The following is a 26,304-nucleotide window of genomic DNA, read 5'->3' on the forward strand; positions in this document are numbered from 1 at the left end:
CCTTTCCCAGTTTTTTGAAACCCTGATGTGTTGATTTTGGTTTATCCTCAATATAAAATTTCTATGACACTTAACATACCACAAATTGACGACGCTTTGAGAGCAAAGCAGAAGGGGACAGTCCCCTCCAGTGCTGCCACCACTGAACTGACTGCTCTGTCATGCTGCCTGGCTGAACACTGACATTCTTTAGTTACAAGTGTAAAGACACCTACCTACATGAGCTTAAAAATTGATCTGCACAAAAGAAATTTAAAGGGGCTGGAGAGATGGCTCAGTGGTTAAGAGCACTGACTGCTCTTCCAGAGGACCCGGGTTCAATTCCCAGCACCCACATGGCAGCTCACAACTGTCTGAAGATCTAGTTCTAAGGGATCTGACACCTTCACACCAATGCACATAAAATAAAGTTAAATAAACCATAAAAATATTTAAAAAAAAAAAAGAAATTTAAAAATTATATACAACAAATTGGTTTTTAAAAATACAAAACTAACATCTGTCACTTCTGCCATGCTGACAACTTGACATATATATGCATGCAGAAAAGTTCCAACTCGGCCATCTGAACGGCTGTGCTCTAATATGATGAACAAACTGCCAGTACATTCACACGGACAGAAGGTGTATTCAAATATTTCATATACTGAATACTGCAATAGTCTCTGCACGTATAAATGCTGGTTATAATAGCTTTTGCTTTGATTAAAAGTGTCTTAAGCTAATATTAAGTGCACTAAAATCCACAACAGTTTAGAAATCTATGACCTTACACTAAAGAAATCCAAAATGTACAACTATAAAAGCAAGAAACAATTACTGCCATGCAAGACTTAAACTGAAAATTGCAAGGAAATGCAATTTAAAACAGCAAGCTCAAATATATTTAACACTCAAAGGGTCAGCAGCGAGTTTTACCAACAATAGACTTAAAAAAGAAAACACATTCTCTTCGCTGGTATAAATCATATCTTCAAATCTGAGAGCAGCCGTTGGTCCTCTAGTTTAAGAGATTTGCTCTTCTACAGTGGTTTTACTGAAATCTTTCCTCTCAGTTAGATCGTAGCACGATAGTTTTCATGTGCCTCTTTGCAAATCTGCTTCATTGTGACTTCTTCCAAATTAGCATCAGCCAGTAATTTCTTCACTGTTTCCTTTAACTCTTCATATGTAGGTGGTTTTTCAATTTTTTAATTAATGGTTCATCATCAGAACTATCTTCAGATTCAGATCCTTTTTTGGAACTGTTTTGATTCTTCTGGTGGTGCTGCTGTCTGCCTTCATAACATCAGCACTTTTTACAGACTTGTTACTTTCAGCAGCAGCTTTTGGTTTTGCCTTTTCTTCTATAGCTGTCTATTTGGTGGTTGCTCCTCTTCATTTTCTTTCTCTTCGTCTTCTGAAGACTCTTCCTTATTTTTCTTCTCATCTTCGTCACTACTGTATTCATCTGACAGAATTTCAGGACATTTGGTTTGCTTTGACTTCCTTGTTGTTCCAGAACTGTTCCGTTCCTTTTTACTACCTTGGCTTGAAGAGTTTTTTGGATTTTGGCAATGGTTTGCCAGAAGGCTTTGGATGCACTAAGAAATTCCAGATCCTCTTCACTAGTTTGCTTTTCACGCCTGATCTCTCTAAATCATGCTGCTCGGGACAGTGAGTGCTCAATAGGAGGCTGCACTTGGCCCCTCAGAATCCTTAAATTTTTTTTAAACGCAACTACAGATATCCCTGTCTAAATTATGATTAATATTTTGGCATATGTTAAATATATATATATATATATATATATATATATATATATATATATATATATGATTTTAACGAAGAAAGTAGTATCTGGTCATCACAGAACCTTAGCAGGGAGCCCTGGTAACTAGGTTGTTGTTCATTTATACTTGAGAAGACTGGAGTTGCTGATGCTCGAGGCCATGGACAGATGACCACAAAGAATTAAAGCGCAATCCAGGATGGGTTCAGTCTCAGACTAGGACCTCTGGAACCAGGTTCAATACAAGAGAAGCATTCCTTCAGACTGTCCTGGGACACAGGCCCAATTGATGCAAGGTCATAAAATTAACTTTGAGTACAAATAACAGTGTTGTTGGTGGTTGTTTTGTTTATTACTCTTTATACTCTTTTAGATTTTTTGCTCTTTTTACTCTTTATTCTTAGGTCCTTTGGGGAACAGCCACCCAGCTCCAGAATAAATCACACACAGAGGCTTATTATAAATTATAAATGCCCGGCCTTAGCTTGGCTTGTTTCATGCCAGCTTTTCTTTTTTTTTATTTATTAAAGTTTTCTGCCTCCTCCTCGCCACTGCCTTCTATTTCCCTCCCCCTCCCCCGATCAAGTCCCCCTCCCTCGTCTGCCCAAAGAGCAATCAGGGTTCCCTGCCCAGTGGGAAGTCCAAGGGCCACCCACCTCAATCCAGGTCTAGTAAGGTGAGCATCCAAACTGCCTAGGCTCCCACAAAGCCAGTACATGCAGTAGGATCAAAAACCCATTGCCATTGTTCTTGAGTTCTCAGTAGTCCTCATTGTCCGCTATGTTCAGCAAGTCTGGTTTTATCCCATGATTTTTCAGACCCGGGCCAGCTGGCCTTGGTGAGTTCCTGATAGAACATCCCCATTGTCTCAGTGTGTGGGTGCACCCCTCGCAGTCCTGAGTTCCTTGCTCATGCTCTCTCTCCTTCTGCTCCTGTTTTGGACCTTGAGATTTATGTCCGGTGCTCCAATGTGGGTCTCTGTTTCTGTCTTTTTTCACCACCTGATGAAGTTTAATATTCAGGAGGATGCCTATATGTTTTTCTTTGGGTTTACCTTCTTATTTAGCTTCTCTAGGATCACGAATTATAGGCTCAATGTCCTTTATTTATGGCTAGAAACCAAATATGAGTGAGTATATCCCATGTTCCTCTTTTTGGGTCTAGCTTACCTCACTCAGGATAGTGTTTTCTATTTCCATCCATTTGTATGCAAAATTCAAGAAGTCTTTGTTTTTTACTGCTGAGTAGTACTCTAAAATGTATATATTCCATACTTTCTTCATCCATTCTTCCATTGAAGGAGCATCTAGGTTGTTTCCAGATTCTGGCTATTACAAACAATGCTGCTATGAACATAGTTGAGCATATACTTTTGTTGTATGATAGGGCATCTCTTGGGTATATTCCCAAGAGTGGTATTGCTGGGTCGAGGGGTAGGTTGATCCCGAATTTCCTGAGAAACCACCACACAGCTTTCCAGAGTGGTTGCACAAGTTTGCATTCCCACCAGCAATGGATGAGTGTACCCCTTTCTCCACAACCTCTCCAGCAAAGGCTTTCATTGGTGTTTTTGATTTTAGCCATTCTGACAGGTGTAAGATGGTATCTTAAAGTTGTCTTGATTTGCATTTCCCTGATCGCTAAGGAAGTTGAGCATGACCTTAAGTGTCTTTTGGCCATTTGAACTTCTTTTGTTGAGAATTTTCTGTTCAGCTCAGTGCCCCATTTTATAATTAGGTTGATTAGCCTTTTACGGTTTAGTTTCTTGAGTTTTTATATATTTTGGAGATCAGACCTTTGTCAGTTGCGGGGTTGGTGAAGATCTTCTCCCAATCAGTGGGTTGCCTTTTTGTCTTAGTGACAGTGTCCTTTGCTTTACAGAAGCTTCTCAGTTTCAGGAGGTCCCATTTATTCAATATTGCCCTTAGTGACTGGGCTGCTGGGGTTATACGTAGGAAGTGGTCTCCTGTGCCCATGTGTTGTAGAGTACTTCCCACTTTCTCTTCTATCAGGTTCAGTGTGTTCAGACTGATATTGAGGTCTTTAATCCATTTGGACTTGAGTTTTGTGCATGGTGATAGATATGGATCTATTTTCATTCTTCTACATATTGACATCCAGTTTTGCCAGCACAAGTTGTTGAAGATGCTTTCTTTTTTCCATTGTATACTTTTAGCTCCTTTATCGAAAATCAGATGTTCATAGGTTTGTGGGTTAATGTCAGGGTCTTCTATTCGATTCTATTGGTCGACTTCTCTGTTTTTTTGCCAATACCAAGTTGATTTCAATACTGTAGCTCTGTACTAGAGTTTGAAGTCAGGGATGGTAATGCCTCCAGACGGTCCTTTATTTTATAATATAGTTTAGGCTATCCTGGGTTTTTTGTTTTTCCATATAAAGTTGATTACTGTCTTCTCCAGATCTGTGAAGAATTTTGATTGGATTTTCATGGGGATTGCATTGAATCTATAGATTGCTTTTGGTAGAATTGCCATTTTTACTATGTTGATCCTCCCAATCCAAGAGCAAGGGAGGTCCTTCCATTTTCTGGTGTCCTCTTCAATTTCTTTCTTCAAAGACTTAAAGTTCTTGTCAAACAGATCTTTCACTTCCTTGGTCAGAGTTACCCCAAGATATTTTATGCTATTTGTGGCTATCGTGAAAGGTGATGCTTCTCTGATTTCCCTCTCTGCTTCCTTATCCTTAGTGTATAGGAAGGCAACTGATTTTTTGGAGTTGATCTTGTATCCTGCCACATTACTAAAGGTGTTTACCAGCTGTAGGAGTTTTTGGGGTTGCTTATGTATACTATCATATTATCTGCAAATAACGAAAGTTTAACTTCTTCCTTTCCAATACGAATCCCCTTGATCCCCTTATGTTGTCTTATGGCTATTACTAGAACTTCAAGCATTATATTGAAGAGGTATGGGGAGAGTGGACATCCTTGTCGTGTTCCTGATTTTAGTGGGATGGCTTTGAGTTTTTCTCCATTTAATTTAATGTTAGCTGTCGGTTTGCTGTTTATAGCTTTATGACATTTAGGTATGACCCTTGGATCCCTAATCTCTCCAAGACCTTTATCATAAAGGGGTGTTGAATTTTATCGAATGCTTATTCAGCATATAATGAAATGATCATATGGTTTTTTTCTTTCAGTTTATTTATATGATGGATTACATTGATAGATTTGCATATTTTGAACCAGCCCTGCATCTCTGGGATGAAGCCTACTTGATCATAATGATAACTTTTCTAATGTGTTCTTGGATTCAGTTTGCCAGTATTTTATTGAGAATTTTTGCATCAATATTCATGAGTGAGATTGGCCTGTAATTCTCTTTCTTGGTTGGGTCTTTGTGTGGTTTTGGTATCAGGGTAACTGTAGCTTCATAAAAGGAATTTGGCAATGACTCTTCTGTTTCTATATGTGAAATACATTAAGGAGTATAGGTATTAGTTCTTCTTGGAAGTTCTGGTAGAATTCTGCATTGAAACCATCTGTGCCTGGGCTTTTTTTCGAAGGGAGATTTTTGATAACCGTTTCTAATTCTTTGCGAATAACCGGTCTATTTAGATCATTCACCTGGTCTTGGTTTAGCTTTGGTATATGGTACTTATTTAAAAAAATGTCCATTTCTTTTGTATTTTCCAGTTTTTGGCATACAGGTTTTTGTAGTAAGATCTAATGATTCTCTGAATTTCATCTGTGTCTGTGGTTATGTCCCCCTTTTCATTTCTGATCTTATTTATTTGCGTGTTCTCTCTCTGTCGTTTAATTATTTTGGATAGGGGTTTGTCGATCTTGTTGATTTTCTCCAAGAACTAGCTTTTTGTGTCATTGATTTTTGGACTGATTTCTCTGTTTCTATTTTGTTGATTTCCACCCTCGGTTTGATTATTTCCAGTCTTCTACTCCTTCTGGGTGCATCTGCTTCTTTTTTTTCTAGAGCTCTCAGGTGTGCTGTTAAGTCCCCAATGTACGCTTTCTCTGTTTTCTTTAAGTGGGCACTTAGTGCTATGAACTTTCCTCTTAGCACTGCTTTCATAGTGTCCCATAGGTTTGAGTATGTTGTCTCTTTATTTTCATTAAATTCAAGGAAGAGTTTAATTTCTTTCTTAATTTCTTCCTTGACCCAGGTGTGGTTCAGTAGTTGACTGTTCAGTTTCCATTGTTGGCTTTCTGGGGGTAGCATTGTTGTTGCCTTCTAACTTTAATCCATGGTGATCAGATAGGACACAGGTGGACACTGATATTATTTTCTATCTGTGGAGGTTTCCTGTGTTTCCAAGTATGTGGTCAATTTTTGAGAAGGTTCCATGAGCTGCAGAGAAGAAGGTATATTCTGTCCTGTTTGGGTGGAGTGTTCTATAGATGTCAGTTAAGTCCATTTGCTTCATTACCTTCAACAATTCTCTTAATTCTCTATTAGGTTTCTGTCTGATTGACCTGTCCATTGGTGAGAGAGGTGTGTTGAAGTCTCCTACTACTAGTGTGTGTGGTTTGATGTCTGCCTTGAGTTTTAGTAATATTTCTTTTACATAAGTGGGTGCTTTTATATTAGGGGCGTAGATATTCAGGATTGAGACTTCATCCTGATGAATTGTTCCTGTTATGAGTATAAAGTGTCCATCTCGATCTCTTCTGATTGATTGTAGTTTGAAGTCAGATTTGTTAGAAATTAGTGTGGCCACACCGCTTTTTTCTTAGGACCATTTGTTTGAAAAACCTTTTCCCAACCCTTTACTCTCAGTAGATACCTCTCTTTGTGTTTGAGGTTTGTTTCTTGCAAACAGCAGAATGTTGGGTCCTGTTTTCATATCCAATCCCTTAGCCTGTGCCTTTTTATAGGTGAATTGAGACCATTAATATTAAGTGATATTAATGACCAGTGGTTGTTTACTCTGGTTATTCTTATTGTTTTTGGTAGTAGGGTTTGTGTCTCTCCCGTCTTTTAGTTGTGCTGGTGAAGGGTCGTTAGATGCCTGATTTATTGTAGGCAGTGTTGGCAATGTTGGATTCCTTGGGTTGTGATTTTCCTTCTATTACTTTCTGTAGGGCTGGATTTGTGGCTATGTATTGTTTAAATTTGTTTTTATCCTGGAATGTCTTGTTTTCTCCATTGATAGTGAATGATAGCTTGGCTGGGTATAGTAGTTTGGGTTTGCATCCATGGTCTCTTAGTTTCTGCAGTACCGCTATCCAGGACCTTCTGGCTTTTATGGTTTCCATAGAGAAGTCAGGTGTAAGTCTGATCGGTTTACCTTTATAAGTTACTTGAGCTTTTTCCTTTGCAGCTCTTAATATTCTTTCTTTAATCTGTATATTTTGTGTTTTGATTATTATATGGTGAGGGGTTTTTTTTGATCCAGTCTGTATGGTGTTCTGTATGCTTCTTGAATATTCAAAGGAATATCTTTCTTTATGTTGGGAAAGTTTTCTTCCATAATTTTGTTAAGAATATTTTCTGGGTCTTTGAGCTGTGAATCTTCTCCTTCTTCTATCCCTATTATTCTTAGGTTTGGTCTTTTTATTGTGTCCCATATTTCCTGAATGTTTTGTGATGAGAATTTGCTTGCTTTGCTGTTTTCTTTGATCAGTGCGTTTATTTTCCCTATGGTGTCTTCAGAATCTGAGATTCTTTCTTCCATCTCTTGTATTCTATTGATTATGCTTGTTTCTGTAGTCTCTGCTCATAGACCTAGATTTTCCATATCCAGCTGGTCGTCAGTTTGTGTTTTCTTCCTTGCTTCCATTTCAGTTTTCAATTCTTGAACTGTTTCCATTACCTGTTTGATCATTTTTTCTTGGTTTCCCAGGGTATCATTTATGTATTTACTCATTTCTTCAAACTTTTTGTTATACTTCTCATCCATTTCTATAAGGGTGTTTTTTACATGTTGTTTAAGGGACTCTATTGCTTTCAAAAATTCAATTTTTTCCTCTTCTTCTGGATTAGGGTGTTCAAGTCTTTCTGTTGTAAGATCATTGGGTTCTGGTGTTTTCATGTTGTTTTTAGATTGTTGGTTGAGTTCTTGCCTTGGCGCCTGCCCATCTCCTCCTATTGATGCTATCTAATGGGTCTTTTAAAACAAGATCAGGTTTCCCTGGTGGCCAGAGGCCCTGCTTACAAAATGCCCTTGCTCCGTTTCCTCTCACCACTCAAAAGGGTCTTTAGGACCAGGATCAGGCTCCCCGTTCACCAGGGACCTCGCCAACAAAAGGCCTACCCCTTTGCAGGCCAACCACCAAAACAGAGAAACTCCCACTGCCCTCTGCCCCAAGCTCCTGACCCAGCGCCCAAACAGGGTAAACTGGGTGATCCCCCAGCCCCACGGAAGAAAGGGGAGTGAAGGAGGGCCCTGGGCGCAAGCTGGGATGGGTCAGGGGGAGAGAGGTTGCAGCAGAGGAGGAGCAGCCCCAGCAGAGTGTACCAGCCCTCTCAGACTAATGGGGGGGGTCAAGGGGGTCGGGGAATGCCCCCGCTCCGTTTCTTGTGTCCCACCCTGGGCCCAGAACACTCTCCCCACTCAGTAGGGTCTTCAGGGGCAGGACTAGGCCCCCAGTTCACCTGTGGACCTTGCCAATAAAAGGTCTACCACTCTGCAGGCCAGGCCCCAAAAAACCTACTTGATTTAGTTGTAGTGTGGGGATCTGCTCTCAGTGTGGGCTTCACTGTTTCATGCTTGGACTATCCAGCATCTGCCGCTTGGGGACTGTGCGCCAGGTCTCTGCCGCTTGGGGCCTGCAGGCCGGGTCTCCGCCGCTTGGGGCCATGCCAGCTTTTCTTAAATTAACCTGTCTACCTCTGGTCTGTGGACATTTGTCTCTTTCTTACTTCTGTAGTCTTACTTTCACACTTACTGCATGGTTGGCTGAGGGGCTGGGGAGCTGGGGGACTGGGTAACTGTCCACTAGCATCTTCCTCTCCTCCTTTTCTTGCTCTTTCTCCTTACTCTTCCCAGATTTCTCCTTCTGTTTATGCTCTCTGCCTGCCAGCCCCACCTTTCCGTTCTCTTGCCTCGCTCTCAAGTGTTACAGGCAGGCAGAGTAACACAGCTTCGCAGAGTTAACAAATACGACATAAAAGAATGCAACACATCTTTGCATCGTTAAACAAATGCTCCACAGCATAAACAACTGTTACACATCTTAAAATAATTTCCCATAACATAATAGTTTTTCTCTTTTTTATCTTACAGAGCCTGTAAATTCCAGAAATCTTCCTACATCCATAAACACACATAGGAGAAGAGGTAAGAGAAAATGAGGACTCTTTAAGAGTTCAACAAGAGATTCACTCTTCTTGGCCCTATTCTTCAAAGTACAATACAAGTTTGGTTTTGATTTTAGGTAATTCCTGCTTTAACTTAGTTGATCAGGCAGGCTAACTGCTATATTGGGTGAATACAAAGAAGTTAGTGGTTTTATTCATATATTAAAAGACTTTATACTATTTAGAAGAAGTTCATTTTTTTAGTACAGATTTTTGGGTGGAAGAGTTGCCTGGCCCTGTTCCCAGTGGTCATCAGAGAAATAGAAGACCCACCATCTTTATTTAACACTCCAATAATTACCCCAAGAGAAAGGCAATGCTGTCAAAACATGTTGAAAAGATACAAACGTCACAGGAGACCCCAAAAGGAACAAGTAAAAGAAAAGTGTGGTATGAGAATCCCCTCACCTTCAGGGTTAGCTCATAAGATAAAATAGTAAACCTGAGGTAAAATCATGAGCTCCAAGGGTAGGGACATTCTTGTACTGGAATTTCAGAGCTTTGCAAATTTTACCTAGTTTCCCCTTTCTAGACTTTTCTTCTTTCTTGGTTCCCCAATTGATATTGTCAGCTAGCCACATTTCTACAGTGAGGAGCTGAGCATAACACACTCTTTCTGCCTCTGTCTTTCTCTGTCTATCTATCTGTTCCTCTGTCTCTCTCTGTCTCTCTCTTTTCTGTCTCTCTCTTTTCTGTCTCTCTGTGTGTGTGTGTATATGTGTATGTGTGTGTATCTGTGTGTTTGTGTCTCACGTGTGTATGTGTAGCTGAGAGATCAACCTCAGGTAATATTCTTCAGGTATCATTTCTCAGAAGTGACCCCTGGTTATTTATGAGACAGAGTCTCACTGGCCTGGAGCTCACCAAGCAGGCTGGGTCGGCTGGTCAGTGAGCCCAGGGACCTGTCTGTCTCCATCTCCCCAGCACTGCAGTTACAAGTGCATGTCACCATAGCCAGCTTTTCTTTTTAAATGGGAATTCTGAGTCAAAGCCACTGAGTCATCTGAGTCATCTCCTCAGCTCTGTGATCACAACTCCTCTGAATCCATAAAGTAACCAGGTGCTGGTGGTGCAAACCTTTAATGCCAGCACTGGAGGCAGCAGCAGGTGGATCTCTTTGAGTTCGAGGCCAACCTGGTCTACAGAGTGAGTTCCAGGACAGACAGGGCTACACAGAGAAACCCTGTCTCAGAAATAAACAAACAAAACAAAAAAGAAAGAAAGAAATGATTCTATCAGAAGCCTGGAGCTGAGTACTAAGCAATGATCTGGGTGAAAAGGAAAAGACCGGTTCATCTGCACCCAGCACATCAGAGTCTCAAGCTTTCTGCTATGGTTGCTTCTGACCACACAGCACTGCACAACAGGCCTCCTGTGAGACCATTCTCTCATCTAGAGCTTTTTTTTTTTAAATAAAAAGAAATCTATAATGTGTCAATGAAACCCAAGACAAGTCTGTCTTAGTACCTGTGGCTCCTCCCAACACTTATCTCCTCACCCCTTACCCTAAACTTCTCCCTCCCAGGAACAGGGCTTTGCTTCCCTTCCCCCAGCGTCTGATCCTATATAAGCTCAGCCATTTTGGTCACCTGGTCTCTAACTCTCTTGACCTCTTGGCCACTGGCTGTCTCCACTCCCGGATCTCCCCTCCCCTCACTCCCAACTCCATGACCTGGTTCAGTCTGGACCCTTCCAGGTGCTTGTGGCTGTTCTCTTCCTGTAGGCAGAGTTTCTCTGTGTCTCAGCAAATAAACGTTAAGAAACTTACTATTATTTATAATGTTCAGGTGATAGCCCAAGCTGGTTAAATTAGCCTGTTATTCTTATCCACCCTTTGCCAAGTGGCTGTGCCTTCTTTACACACACCACATTCATCTTGCTTTCTTCTCTGCCTCCCTGACTTTTGAGACTCCACCCTTCTTTCCTCCCACCATGCTCTGTCTGGCTGTCCCGCCTATACCTCCTGTCTAGCTACCAGCCAGTCAACTGCTTTATTAAACCCGTCAGAAGGTGCCTTGGCAAAGACACGTCTTTGCTGTGTACAGAAAAGATTATTCCAGAACATCTCCCTCACATTTACAATAAATCTCCTCCTCAACCATTCCTAGGAGCAGCCATGTTCTCACTTATTCATTCAAAATCATTATGAATTGGGGTTTAATAAGACGGCCATAGTTGAGCGACAGTGCTCTTCTTCTTACACATGGCCAGACCCCTCAGCCCCCAAGTATTGAATTTGTGGCATGATTTGCAGTGAGGATTGAATGGTTGTGGGTCTCTATCCTTTTTGGAAGAAAAGAAACAGAAAGGATCATGAATGCATCTGTAATCCAAATACTGTCCATTTAAGCAGATATACTCAATACTGACTACTTGAGATGTCATGGAATCCCTGTGGGCATTTTGGTTTTACATTGTTGATTTTCTTTTCCCTTTTCTTTCCAGGTATGTCTGATACTGACAGCTCAAGCACCAGGAAAAGACAAAGAAGGACAAGACGTAAGAACAATTTAAAATTCTAGATGTAGCAAATGCCTTCTCTCTGTAACTAAAGCTTAGACATCCTTTCAAGTAAACGAGTGTTAGCCTGGATGGTGGATCACTCACATGATGCTTTTGGTTCAGGTGAGTTGGAGCCGTTGGCTATGGCACAGAGGTCTCAAAAACAGTCAACAGTACAAACTTTTCACCCAAGTAAAGAGGATGAAGAGTGGAGAGGTCACTTCATTTCACATGATCATCTAGGGCCCTGAGACCTTAAAGATTGTCTCCCACCATGCCCAAAATTCCATAGTAAACAGAAATGGAAGCAGATGGTACACAAATAACCTCAGAAAGGGCATGAGGTCTAAGAAACTATCACAGAAGAGAATGGCCACCAGGGCAAAGTTGGCCCCAGCTCCAGCCCCAGCCCCAGCCCCAGCGTTGGGGACAGTTTCTGGAGCAAGTTTGACCAACAGCTCAGATAAAGGCAAGGTTGGCCTGCTGACGGCATTGTCTCTCTGCCTCCCAAATAAACTGCAGGTCTGTCCTACCCTTCTCACACAGGCTGCAGGGTTACCCAACCCTACCCGTCCTCTCCCTCACAGGCTGGCAGGACTATCCCTCCCCAGTTACTCTTCAATTTGGCAGGATTGAGCCTTCCTACATACTCATAAGGCTGTGTCTTATATGCATGTGTGTCTTCCTCTGATATGTGTAGATACCAGGAGTTGATGTTAAATATCATCTTCAATCTCTCTGCCTGTAGTAATGAGGCAAAGAGTGGGCAGGTCTGCTTTTCATCCCACCCGGCTCCCACATGGCTAGCTTAGCCCTGGAATAATTACACCGAAACTGTATTCATTTAAACACTGCGTGGCCCATTAGTTCTAGCCTATTATTGGCTAACTCACATCTTGATTAACCAATTTCTAATAATCTGTGTACCACCACGAAGTGGTGGCTTACTGGCAAGATTCTAACCACCGTCCATCTTGGGTAGGAGAAGCATAGCTTCTGCAAGACTCTGCTTCTTTCTCCCAGCATTCTGTTCTGTCTACTCCGCCTATCTAAGTTCTGCCCTATCAAAAAGCCAAGGCAGTTTCTTTTTAAGCAATGAAATTAACACATAGACAGGAGACCCACCTATATCATCTGCCTCATTTTGAGACAAAGGTATCACACTGAACCTGGAACTCACTGATACAGTGAGGGTGGCTGGTCAATGGGCTTCAGGGACCTTCCTGTCTATATCTCCTCAGCTCTGGGATCATAGATACTCAGTGCTGCCCCCAGGTTTTTACACAGTACTGGGGATCTGAACTCAGGTCTTCATGCTTAGTGAGAAACACTTTACCAACCGAGGCACACACACACACACACACACACACACACACACATACTCACAGACACACAAAGCTAGATACAAAGTTCAGCTGATAAAATGCCTACAGGGTCCTGAATTTGATCCCCAAAACCTTGTTTGTTAAATAAAAAGTGTGCTATAATCTTGTAATCCCTGCTTAGAGGATGTGGAAACAGGAGAATCCCTGGGGTTCAATGTCCCAGACAGTTTGCCTACATGGCAAATCTAAGACAATGAAAAGATTCTGTTTCAAAAGGAGTGTGACTGCATAGGAAATCTGAAGTCATTTTGTTACCTGCCTGCATGAGAGAGAATTGCACTGCTGCTGATTCAGTATAAAATCTTATAAGTGTTTATATGGGTTAGAGGCCTGAGAGTAACTTAATATATCATGGCCGAAAATTATCAAGAAAGATAAAATCTTCCAGAATTATGGGTCTCTCTGGAAATTAGCTTCATGAGGAGTAGTATTAATTTCTGATTGCAAGACCCTTTCAAACCACTCTTTCAGTGACAAAATCATATTGGTAGACAGAACTAATTGATACATTTATGAGTAGATGAGACCCCATGCTTTACTAGAGAGTAGGACCTAAGCCCTCACTGAGTCTGCTTGAACATTTCATCAAATCAGATCTCTACAGTAGATTTATGGAGCAGGGTGCTCTCTCCTTCACCATTCATCGGGGACTTTCCCTTCGACTCTTTCTGCAATTACTTTTGTTGTATAAAGACTTACACTTTAAAAATCTAATCTGTGAAATTACATTATATAACCTTACAAGAAAAGCTCGATTCTATTGACAGAAAGAAAAAAGTACTGAAAAGGATTTCATCTAAAAGCAGTGAAATAGGAGATGGTAAATGATAGATAGACAGACAGACAGACAGACAGACAGACAGACAGACAGATAGATAGATAGATAGATAGATAGATAGAGTTGATAGACATACAAACATACAGACAGACAGATTGATGGACAGGTGATTGATAGATATAGATAGAGAGATAATAGATTTAATTTTCTATGACAGTTTCTAACCCATGCTGTTTAAGCCCAAGATTCCTCACCTTTCTTTAAAATATCTTAAGCTAATTACAAAGCATGAACAATTCTCTCAATAGTTAAGTGAGAATTCTTATGTTGTTCTTTGTTCCCTTTTAGACAAGCTGGCCCATGTAGCCCAGGCTGGCCTTGAACTTGTGATTCTCCTTTCACAGGTATCTTCACCTACCTGATTACACTTCCAAGGTAGGAGTGATAATAATCCTATAAGCAGAATTAATGCTTATCAGCATAAAAGTTATATTTCCTAAAACATGTTAGGCTGGGTGTGACGGGGCATACACACTGTCTTGGTCGGGGTTTCTGTTCTTTGAAGACACCATGACCACAGCAACTCTTATAAAGGAAAACATTTAATTGTGTGACTTACATTTCAGAGATGAAGTCCATTATGATCATGGTGGGATATGGTGGCAAGCAGGCAGACATGGTGCTGGAGAAGGAGCTGAGATACAATAAGTGATCTGAACTAGGCGTAGCTTGAACATAGGAGACCTCTAAGCACACGAGCCTTTGGAGATATTTAAAATCCAAACCATACAGCCTCACATCGAGCTTGCACTCAGCAAGCACTAAAGTGTTAATTCTCATTATTATTATTATTTTCACAGTGTCCCTTGGGATACAAACAAAACTGCCTGAAGATATTTCTGTGTTAATGTCAGAGTAAATTAAGTAAATCAAGGTCAAGGCCACGAAAATGGCATCAGGGTAAACCCAGGTGCCCTAGTTTGGGTGACTGTGGCTGAGATGAATCCCTAAGGCCAAAGCAACTTGGAGAGGAAAGGTTTATTCCACTCACACTTCCAGATCACAGCTCATCAAAAGCAGTGAGGGCAGGAACCTGGAGGTAGGAGCTGAAGCGAGGCCGTGGAGGGTGCTGTTTTCTGGCTTGTTCATCATAGCTTGATTTGTCTGCTTTCTTATAGAACCCGGGGTCACCAGCCCAGGGATGTCACCACCCATCATGGGCTGGGCCCTCCCCACCAATCACTAATTAAGAAAATGCCCTGCAGGCTTGTGTGTGGCCTGATGTTATGGAGGCATTTCCTCAACTGAGGCACTCTCCTCTCTGATGATTCTAGCTTTTGTCAAATTGACATAATGCCGGAACAGCAGGTTAAATAACAAAGACTTGGTAATTACAAACCTATAGGCTATGTATTTCTTACTATGTACTAGACTTTTTACAAGTTACAGCAACAAAGAAAGACTGAAAACACTACTACATATATTGTAACCTTTTAGAAGTATCTGGCTTTGTTTTCGTTTCCTGTAGCGCCCAATGCCCAACTCTATGTGCTACCGTACAATTCATGAGCCTCGGGCAAGAGAATGGAGATTGAAACACACAGAGACAGTACAGACAGAGAAACACACCTCTAGTCACTGGTAAAGAAGCCCCTTTATTGAATAGCACCACGGAAGCTTATATATCCACAGTCAAGTGGGCCAGAGGTGAAAACTTCATCCCCTGATCCTCAAGGCAAGGCAACACATGCTCAGGAAGCAGAACTGGTAAAAAACTTTGACACAGCTTTCAGTAGCTCAAATCAGAAGGCCAAGTAAAGGTCACTAGCAGGGAAGAGCAGCTGGAGGCCAGGGCTCCAAATGGTCCCAACAGTTTCCTATTTTCTCAGGGAAAAAGAGAAATAGACTTGAAGAATACTTAATTCAGAACATCAAAATCCCAATGGAAACAAGCTGGGAAAAAGGTTAAAAACAAACCATGATACATTTTCAGTACTAAATTTTCATTCTTCTTATTACATACTTCCAATAACAAGTCATTATAGCCATGGTAACTGTTGAGAAATATACCCATTTTAGTCAGTTCCCAAAGTATTTTGGGGAAAGGGACAAAAGATGACACCCCCACTAACAAGTGACTTGATATGTCTGTGATGAGACAAGGTCACTACAGCCTCTGTTAAACTTTTGATGACAGAATGAGTCATAAAGCAAAACAGGAGGAACACTTTTTAAGTGATAGATGGCACTGCTGCCCCTCCTCGGGATCAACCCCATGAGGTCACCATACAGACCTGAGTCAGTCACTTCTTCCCTTATGCCTCAGTTGAACTCATCTGTAGGTTAAGTAACGTGTTAGATTGACTATTGTCAAGGCCACCCCAGCTCTTTGGATGACTTCACAGTCTATAACTCTCCAAGCAACTTGGTAAGCACCATGGATAGCCACCTCTCCAGCCTATGGAGCATCTACCATGTTAACAACTAGAAGGTTAGGGAGAGCAGCTAGTACCTCCTTTTCTCCCTCCTTCCTACCTCTCCTTAAATCTCTGTTCCCCCTCTTTCTCTACCCAACCTGCTATCTCATTATAGTGTCTATATGTGCATACGCATGTATGCGTATGACCATAAATTTTCCACTTAGTTCAGCAGAAGCAGTGCCCAAGGTTGATAGTGACTGACTTGCTTTGTGATTAAGACATTCGTGGTCCTTCTAGAAGATCAACAGCCTAGTGCTGTCACCGTGGGCTGTGTTTCTCAAATAACCCATCAAATTCTTATCTCCAGAGTTCCTTCCAGGCTACACGAATCACGCTTCTTCATAAATTCTCTTGCTGATTCCCACTTAGCCAGTAGCCACCCCTGACTGCCTCTAGCCATAAACTTCATCTTTACACAACCCATTAATGAGTGTGATAATCTCACCTTCCCTGACTTATCTACAGACCAGATTTATGACAAACCTTTACTATGACTTAAAGGAAATATCTGACAACTACTTTCAGAAAAATATACCTTCTCTTCTGGGCTATATACTGAGCCCCAAGCCAACAGGCTATAAAGTAAGACCCTATCTCTATAAATAAATAAACAGCAACGATAAAAAGAAGACAGAAAAAGAAATGTAGCCTCTCTCAGGAAGACTGGAGTAGGGAAGGTTGACACTGGCAGGATCACACTCCCTGTCCCCTTCTGTGCACTGTACTCCATGCTTAGACAAGAGCCCTGACCCAGGATTTGGGGTCCTGGTACATTGTTCACAGTCATCCTGACACCTGATGATTCTCTGAGAAAGCCCAAGACTCACACCCTGACAACCTCTCTCTCTTCGGATGATAGCATTATTAATGAAATTGTTTGAAATAACATGTGGTAGTTGTAGCTACATTATTATTTTAAATAGTCCATGTACAGTTTCAGTATTAGAAGGTGGGTATTAAGACAAGAAGAGCTGGGCTAACAAGTGGCTCAGCAGTTATGAGTTCTCTGTTCTTCCAGAGAACCCGGGTTCAATTCTCAGCACCCAAATGGTAACCTTCAACTACCTGTAACTCTCCCTCCGCGGTATCTGACACCCTCACACAGACACAGATATAGGTAAAATACCAATGCACATTTTTTTTTAAAAAAACACATTTTTTAAAAAAAAAAAATGTGGCTTCCCATTTCAGGTGAGTTAAGCTGAGTGCCCTACCAGGGCCTATGTTGTTTTGTGAAACTGCTCTGAAGTAGCTGTGGGGTGCTCCTCCCACCCCATCCCATCCCCACAGTGTCTTTGATGGAACCTTTAAACTGGCTGGAAAGACTGAAGCCACTAATACGGAAGTTCATTTTAAGGCCTTCAATATCTGGTTCATTGAGATTGGATCCCACACAAATGAGACATACACACAGACTGCCAGACACAGGCATCACCAGCAGGCACCAGGCATGTGCTGGGACATAGACAGGCAGGCTGAGTGGAGGTAGACACACAAGCTTGCAGATACACATACAGGCAGGCAAGCTGGTAAAGGTGGCCTCAAGGCCATATTTATACAGAACCACGCAAAAGCTGCACTCTGCCAGAACTGATTATCTAAAACATGGCATCACTATTTACTTTGGGGTTTCCAGATACTTGGTGTCAGCTAACTCAATGTGCTAACTCATTGTCATCCCCCCTTCCCACCATGTACAGTGTCAGCCATGTTTGAGCTGACATATCAGGTAGCCATATCAACACCATGTTGTTTAAATATAAACACCCTCACGGCTTTCTGTGTCTAACACAATCACCCTTAGAGTGGTATGCAGGGCTCCTTTAGAATTGCAGAATCTTCTAGAGAAACTGCCTGAGGCCTCAGGCAAGCTCAGAAGAGGAGAAAGACAGCAAATCAGATGAAAGGAGAGTGATGACATCACCTCATTGGGTGCCCCCTTCCATCCCCCTCTACCGGAGATGCCTCCAACAGCAGAACAAAATTTGAGAGTTATCATTCCCATATGCAGAACTCCCAAGCCATTGCATAATGAGAACGATCTATTCAAAATATTCGTAGGAAAGTCTCTGTACAGTGGCTGCTGTGACCAACCAACCTGTTTGAGAGCTGGGATTCTGACACACAAGGCTTCAGTCACTATGCAGTTCAGAGGATAGGAGCAGAGCAGGTTGTTATCTGTAAGAATCTAATCATTCATAAAAGAAATCCCTTCAGGTGTAACTAATTCCTGAGGAAAAAATGATGTGTTTTAAGTTGCAGAAAGAAGATACCAAAGTGGGTAGAGGGAAGGGCATGCACAGATCTATAATAAAGCAAATTATGTCCCTGCAGGTCCAAGAATTCCCAAACAATTCAATGTGGATTTTAACATTCCCGAGCTTCCGGTGACCTGTGGTACTGCTAAGGGAACTCTGTATAGGGAGAAATTTAAGAAAGGTGAGTTTCAGATCTTCTGTGCTCTTCACCTGGACAATGGCACCATGTATGGGGTGGGAACCTGTGTTGGGGGTGTCTCATCCCAGAGTCAGTTTATGGGACTCATGATATCGGCAATGTCACACCCGTTACTGAAGTGAGGGTTTGAGGCCAAGTTACCAATGAGAAGAGGGCATGAGAGGCCAAGTCCAGAGGAGCCAGAAGCTTTTGACGATGCTCTCCTAGTGGGGACACACAGGGTGCAATCAACCACCCCAGCAATGAAAGTGTGAAAGGCTTTCTTTCAAAAGTCTGCCCTAGCCCAGGGCCAGGGCTTCTAACAGCATGGATTTATTCAGGTACCTATCTGCATAGCGCACACCAAATCCAGACACCCACAAGTACAGCGGGTCTTGTTTGTGAAATAAACTGTAAATGGTTTTGGCATTTTGAGAGTTACTCTGTGTTTCTGAAAGTGACAAAAGCTCTCCCCAAAGTCACATTTGCAGACTACAGCCGAAGTCCGACTGTGCCAGGCGGCGTTTCTTCAGAGTCTCAGGCCTGCTGTGTTCATTCTTTTCTGCACCAAACACAAGAGAGGAGTAGCAATGAGGACATTTTTAATTTCTTTTTCCTTTTCTCTTTCTTGTACTATTGGGATTAAACCCAGGGCCTGTGCCTTTGAGGCAAACGCCCTCTCACTGAGCTGCACCCTAAGCTGAAGTTTTGTGAATTTAAATATCATACGTCCCTGGCCTATCAGGTCAGCTTTCCTCCCCCTGTGAAAAGAGGTGATAAGATGCCTATTTAGCATCTCATACTAGACTAAGCCCTAACCCACCAGGATGGGAAGTATATGTGTCTGAGAAAGCATCAACCTTAGTGGGTCCATTAGATGTAACCTCTGTCAGACTTTAAGCTAAGTAAGAAAACACAGAGGATTTGGATTGGAATTTGGATACACTCTAACCTCAGCTCTCTTGGTTTATTAGTCCAGTGTTCTTTGCTCTACTGAAATATCCAGTCAGGCTGCTTTATTTAACTTACAGATTTAGAGGCTAAAAGGCCAAGATCAGGCAGCCTCATATGTTGGCCTTTGGAGAGAGACTGAGGGCAGGTGGCATCATGGCAGGGGTATGACATGGAGGAGGAAGAGATCACACCATAAGACAGGAAGCCAGACAGTGGCTGGGGTCCCATGAGAACTATCTCAATCCCTCCCAAAGGCAGCACCCTCCATGATCAAGTGCAACCTCACATACCACCTTGTCACGGAGCAGGATTTCAATATATGACCCCTGGGGGGGGGGGGCTTTCAAACCATAGCTCAACCACAGGTCAGTTTCTCTGTCATCTGCATCAGGCTCCCTAATACTAAACCTCCTCTACTTTGAAAAGAGAATAAAACTTCTCTCACCACATTGCTGTGATAAAAAAGATAATAGACATAAAACATTGTGGAAATTGTAGTTGTTAGGGTACAGTGCCACTGGTCCTCTATCATGGCTGATCTTCCTTTCCACAGCACAGTTCTTTAAGATTTACTTTTATTTTCTGCCTATGAGTGTTGGGCTGCATATGTGTCTGTGCACTGAGTGTGCCTGGGGACCGTGGAGATGGGAAGAGGACATCAGATCTGGAGTCATGGATGTGAGCCCCATTGGGTTCTGAGGACTGAACCTGGGTCTTCTGCAGGAACAGCAGTGCCCTTCACCACTGAACCGTTTCCCTAGCACCAAAGTAGTCCTTTGTTAGCAACAAATAAGTGTTTTCCCCGTGATTCTACTGCCTACATGGAATTTAGCTGTTCCATGTAGACAGCATTTCCTAAATCACTTTTAACATCAACTAGTCATGAGTCTAAAATAAGAGGAATAATCAACTGTCATGACCTGGAAGTATAATGTTATAGAAGTAGCTGTGGTGACAGCTTCCTCATGGCTGGATTCACAAGAGTCCAGCAGGGAATTGTCTGCCCTCACTCACCTTTCTGAAATACAAGTTGGACCTACACTGGGTCACAGTAAAAGAAAGAGTAAGAATCCTGGTCACGTATTAGAGCCATTCCTTTTGACAATCTTTTAAAGGTAACCTCAAAGGCTGGAGAGAGCACTTTGTGGTTAAGCACACTGACTGTTCTTCCAGAGGACCCAGGTTCAATACCCAGCAACCACACTTGGCTCACAACCACCTGTTCCTACAGTTCCAGGAGATCCAGTGCCATTTTTCTGGCTTCTGTGGACAATAAGAACAGATGATGTACCCAGACACCTTTACAGACAAAAGACTAATACACACAAAATAGATGGATTCTTTTTAGGAAAAGCATAAAGGATAACACCAGTGGTAGTCATTCTCTGTCCTTGCCTATCAGGATGCTGTGTGGCCCCTGATGACTGAGAAGGAAATGCACATCCTCCTGAGACTAAACCTCAGCCTCAGATCCAGGATATTATGGGCAAGAGCAGATATTTTCATAGCTGGCTGCTCAGTTTGTCTTGGTCTTACAGGCACCCATGAGAAGAGTATACTGACTGAGAACGGAGAGTGGCTCACTCTCCGGGAGTTTGAAATCAGAGGAGACCATGAAAAATCTAAGAACTGGAAGAAAAGCATACAATGCTATGGATATACCCTGGGATACTTGATAGAGGTATTCTGGGGGTAGATAGCTTCCATGTTTCCTGGGTAAGACGGTGGATTAAAAGCTTCTATGTGACAGGCAGTTTCAATTATTCTGGGGTAAAACAAGAGATTAGAAGCTCTCTCCATGTGACTGATAACTTCAACCAAGGATTTTATTGTCATAATTCACTGCCACCAGATGTTAGCAAAATGTCAGTGTCCACAATACCATTATGATTCTTCTTAGCTAGGTTCCATAGCATGGATTGTTACCAGTATGCACTTAGGTGTTACCTGGGCTGGCTTGTATTACACTTTAATCCTCTTAAATGCATTAATTTGCACCCTTTGGATGAAAAGACTGTGACCTTTACCATTAACTAGTTGCATAAACCTTGATACCATGGATATAATTTAAATGTGGAGTGTTGGTGATGAAAACAATACAATTACACGTCTGAAAATAATGCACACATGTGGATACCTGAGTTACAGAATGTTCCAGCAGTTCTTCTCCCAGGCCATTGTCTCACACTTGTTCTTGAACACCTGATTGTCGTGAGCCAAACCTGTAATCCCAGCACTTGGGAGACTCAGAGCTCAAGGCTGGCCTAAACTCTGTTGTTTCAGGACAGCACAGGTTACAGAGTAAGACCAGCCTCAACTCCATCTACCCACACATAAGAGTAAATAAATGAAAAATAATTTTTAAAAAGTTCTTTGCTCTTCATTTCTGTTCACCCTCTGAATTGGGAAATTCAGGAGGTTTCCTTGGCAACTGAAATGATCTCTTCTGGCACTGCCACATATTCTGTCATGTATCTCAGATGGCCTTTTCCTGTGTTGTTCTCACAAAAAAGCAAAGAACTTTGTTCGTCGTGTATCAACTAAGCTGCACCTGAAGCCATGGGGAGTACAGGTGTGAGCCTCTGGCCAGGGCAAGGCTGCACCTTCATACCCTACTACTACTGTGGGGGAGAGGTGTTTGCAGGAAATGATGCTAAAGCCAAGGGGTGGGATGGCTATTTCTGGGTTTAGGGCTAAAAGCCATGTCATGGAACAGTCTTTCCTGAGCTGGGTCACAGAAGATAGTTCTGACAAAGTGTAGGGTGGGGTTTTCTGCATGGGGAAAGAAGGGCATTAGAAACCAGCCCTCAATGTGTCTGGAAACTGTGGGAGATCAAGTAGCATCTCTTGTCTGAGCTCACTGTGAAAATCACCAGGCCAGAAAAAGGTGGTTAAATGTCTCCTTGACTCAGTGTGAGGGCACATGGGGAGTAATTTCCATGACAACTTGTATTTAACAATGGTACATCCAGACAGAATAACTAGAAAGCAGTTAGAAATACAAAATAAAAGCAAAGACTTATCCTATCATTAACATCTCTGTCTTTCAGAAAGGATCTCTACCAAACCCACCAACGATGAAGAAAAAGGTAATTATTCCAAGATCTCCTTCCATGATGTCTGAGGCTATTATCACACCATGCAGAGTGAGGTTGGATATTTATTTAGTGGGTTATGGGGGGGGAGGAAAGGTGGAAGGGGAGAAGGGAGAAGAGCAGAGAGGCAGAGAGAGAGGGAAAGAGAGAGAGAGAGAGAGAGAGAGAGAGAGAGAGAGAGAGAGAAACATGGGGGAAAGGGGAGAAGTAGGGAGAAGGGAGCAAGGCAAAAACGGCCTCTTCATGAGAGAGAAGGAAAGGAAGGAACTCAGGCTGGAAGCAGAAAGAAAATCTGCTTGCCTCAGTGGACAATGTGGGAGAGTGGGCAGGGCTTGTCTCTTAAAGGGACAGGACAGACCATTATATTGTCTGCACATATTCTGGCCTGTTCCCAAATTTGCCTGTGCTCCTCAGGAAGTAGGTCATTAGATAGAATCGTGTGTGTGTGTGTGTGTGTGTGTGTGTGTGTGTGTACATACATGCCGTCCTCAGCCATGGGGAATTGCCAGAGGTGACTGTCAGCAAAAGGGGCCATCCATAGCCTTGAAAGCAGTGGGTAAGTATACCCCTGTTGTCTAGAACACCAGAAGGATGTTGGACACCCAACAGTCACTCCCATGGGTTCAGGGAAGTATATACGCCAACAAGAAGGGAACAAACTCTCCATTGAAGCAGCCGGTGTTATGCACAGTGACCGAGCAGCCTGGCAGATAGAATATGGGCAGTTGTAGGTGAACCCAGTCTTGGGCAGTGGGGGAGCCTGTTGTGCCTCGGCACCAATGATATTACCATGCACAAGAATAGACAACAAAAACTGCTTTAAGAGATTTTATTCATAAAGAGAAAGGAAAGAGGTTGGTGCACAGGCCTGTCTCAAAAAAATGTGGCAAAAAAGAACATGGGGTGGGCATGTCCACATTTTAAAGGTAGTTCAGTGCATGTGTATAGGGTTTTACATAGTCATGCATACATATAGATTACATGGCCATGCTACGCATGCACATGGATTACATAGGTAATAAGGCCCTGGCATGACTGAATGCTGAGGGCACATGCACAGCTGTGGGGCCCCAGAAATGCTAGCACCTAGGCTGACTAAGCATTTTGCCTGAATGCTGAAGGCCAGGAGATCCGGGATATGTGGAAATGACAACAGAGTACACGAAAGACCAACTCAGGGCTACGCTGGCAGCACTCCTTCAGTTCTTCACACAACAGAGGAAAGAGGACTTTCCAGACCTCTGGGAGCACATGCGGATAAACAAAATCAAGAACAGGCTGAACTAGAAGGCATACCACTCAGTACAACGTTTTGTGGAGAACATGCGCCTCATCTTTCAGAACCACAGCATTCTCATATAGTAAGAATCTCTGCTTTGCTTTCTTTTCTCTTTGAGGTGAGTCACTTTTCCTAAGGTCAGGTAGATGCTACAATTTCCCTCATCATGGAGCAAGCCCACACAGAGGTCAAGGTAGACAACTGAGAGGTGGGGAAGGAGATACAATGACATTGTCACATTGAGTTTTTGCCCACTGAGGCATGAAGTGGGCGTGAAAACTTCATCTTGTCCAGAGTGACATGAGTTTGGGGTGTAGGAACTATATTCTGCTATCTCTGATCAACTTAGAAAGAGCCATTAATGTAACCCCATTACCTTCTATTTTAGTTCAATATAAATGACAGCTCTTTGTGTTCCAAATTCAGGGTGGGTATGTGAGATAAGATATAGCTCACTGAAGTGTTGGGCCTAAAATGAATAAGTAACATTCTGCCAGTTTACCTTTTGTGGCTAGTTTGAGACCCTAATATCGTCTTTTAGTTTATTTTTAACTAAGCGTGACAAGTGGCTTGCTGAAAGGATACTTTTAGAAGGTCTTGCTACATAGACCCGAACAGTCTTGAACTCACAGAGCTCCACCCACCTCCACTTCTCTAGGATGAGGCAGAAGTGTGTGCCACCACTGCCTTGATAGCATTTCAGTTGCATTAAGATTCTACTTCTTATTCAAATTCCATAACTCCTTATCTATCCTAATAAATTTCCAAGGGATTAAAAGTGTAGGAAAAGGAAGACCCTGCTCATTTCTGCTGTTGTATCTCACCTAGACCAACACGGTAGAGTGGAAAATCTATACCATGAAAACTTTGTTTCTTGCAAAATATTTGAAAAATATTGTATAAAATTGCTTTCGACCTATATGTGAAATATTTATATAAACCAGGTGAGTTTTGGATTTTGACTTTGATCCCACTCCTGTGGTATCTCATCATGTATAGGCAAATATCCCAGTATATAAAACCCAAACTACTGCTGATCTCAAGCATCTGGAGCAAGGGAAATTAAGCCTGCAATACTAGTTTTATTTCTGTCTTCCCAAGAAAGAGATATAACCAAACCCTCAGGGAATATAACTTTTTTCTTTAGAAAGAAAATGGTTACACTTCTATCCGTTGACTTTGTGGGAAGACAGTACATCAGTGTATGCAGGGTGTGGTGCGTGTGGAGGTCAGAGGACAGCTTGCTGGAGTCGATTCTCTTTCCACCACATGGATCCCAGGGACTGAACTCAATTTGCTTAGCAGCAGGTGCCTTTACCTACTGAGCAATCTTTAAGCCCCCCACCCACCCAAAGCTTCTCTTAGCTGTGTTAAACCTCCCCATTGGAATAGCCAAGCTTACCGAGTGACAGCTATCACTGATTTTCTACTTCCCTTTCAGAACAGCAAGCTCAACAATCTTGAAGTCACAGTAGGAATCCAATCCTACTTTGAAAAGAAAATTTTCAACCAATGATACAAACCAACAGCCTCAACAGTATAAGCACACAATTTTCTTCTCATAGTTCTTTGTATTCCATCCACCACCCATCCCTCCAGCTGTCAACTGCACAGTGCTCAGAGAGCCCACCCTCCCCTCTGCCCTTCTGTGTAAATGCCCTGCCAACCTTCTACTCCCGACTTCTGTAATATCCTTCCTGTTCAATTATCTTCCTAAATAAAACTTTGCAATGTACATCACAATGTTGAGCTGTCAGGTGCTGAGGAAGCCCACTGAGAAGGTGACTCTGAAAGCAGAATGTACTCCTCCCCCATTGTAAACCCACACAGGTTTGTCTCCGAATGTCCTCCAAAGCATCTTTTCTAAGAATGGCCTGGCCCCTCTAACTGAGTGGCTGGGCAGATAAACCAGTAAAACAGGCCGGGAATGAACACACTGTCCTTGGGAACAGCTAGAAGGTGAACCATTTCTAACATTTCTATTAAAACGGTTTATCCTGTGATGTAAAATGGGAAGGAGAAGCCAGACTTCAGCCCTGAGAGCTCAGCCATGAAGAAGTAACTCAACTGGGAACTGTGGCTGACAGCCTGGCTTCCATCGGCATTTTCTGTTGGGTGTTGTGAGCATCCAATTTCTGGTGGCTAAATGGGTTCTGGGGGCCTGGGGTCCCATTCTGGGTCAAGACCGATTGGGTTGGCAGGTACCTACCTGCTCCTGCTTAAGCCAGAAGTAGAAGGCTTTTGTTACAGCAGAGGGTGTATGTAATTATACTCCTCAGATAGCAAACAGCATGAAGGACAAGGCTTAATTCTCAGTTCAGAAAGAGTTCTGTTTACCTTGTTATCA

General features: G+C 42.4%; 1 protein-coding gene and 1 pseudogene across 7 annotated transcripts in view; one reads left to right on the forward strand and one right to left on the reverse strand.

The window, feature by feature from the left end:
- The window catches only part of LOC142836735 (nuclear autoantigen Sp-100-like), a 60,792-nt gene that overhangs the window by 29,311 nt on the left and 5,177 nt on the right, over window positions 1–26,304 (forward strand). For 6 of the 7 annotated variants that reach the window (XR_012908162.1, XM_075951262.1, XM_075951261.1 and 3 more), the window contains 6 exons: window positions 8,975–9,028; window positions 11,494–11,547; window positions 18,528–18,632; window positions 21,122–21,264; window positions 22,634–22,672; window positions 23,800–24,039. Coding sequence is in view for 6 of the 7 variants with exons in the window: in XM_075951262.1 (XP_075807377.1) it covers window positions 8,975–9,028; window positions 11,494–11,547; window positions 18,528–18,632; window positions 21,122–21,264; window positions 22,634–22,672; window positions 23,800–24,039 (635 nt within the window). In the remaining variant the exon portion in view is untranslated. Of the gene's footprint in view, window positions 1–8,974; window positions 9,029–11,493; window positions 11,548–18,527; window positions 18,633–21,121; window positions 21,265–22,633; window positions 22,673–23,799; window positions 24,040–25,398; window positions 25,701–26,304 lie in introns of those variants that run through there. The other variant, XM_075951267.1, reaches the window with a different exon arrangement.
- Window positions 1,006–8,693, reverse strand: LOC142837133 (protein DEK pseudogene; annotated as a pseudogene).

Source organism: Microtus pennsylvanicus, chromosome 17, assembly GCF_037038515.1.
Source record: "Microtus pennsylvanicus isolate mMicPen1 chromosome 17, mMicPen1.hap1, whole genome shotgun sequence".
NCBI lineage: Eukaryota > Metazoa > Chordata > Mammalia > Rodentia > Cricetidae > Microtus > Microtus pennsylvanicus.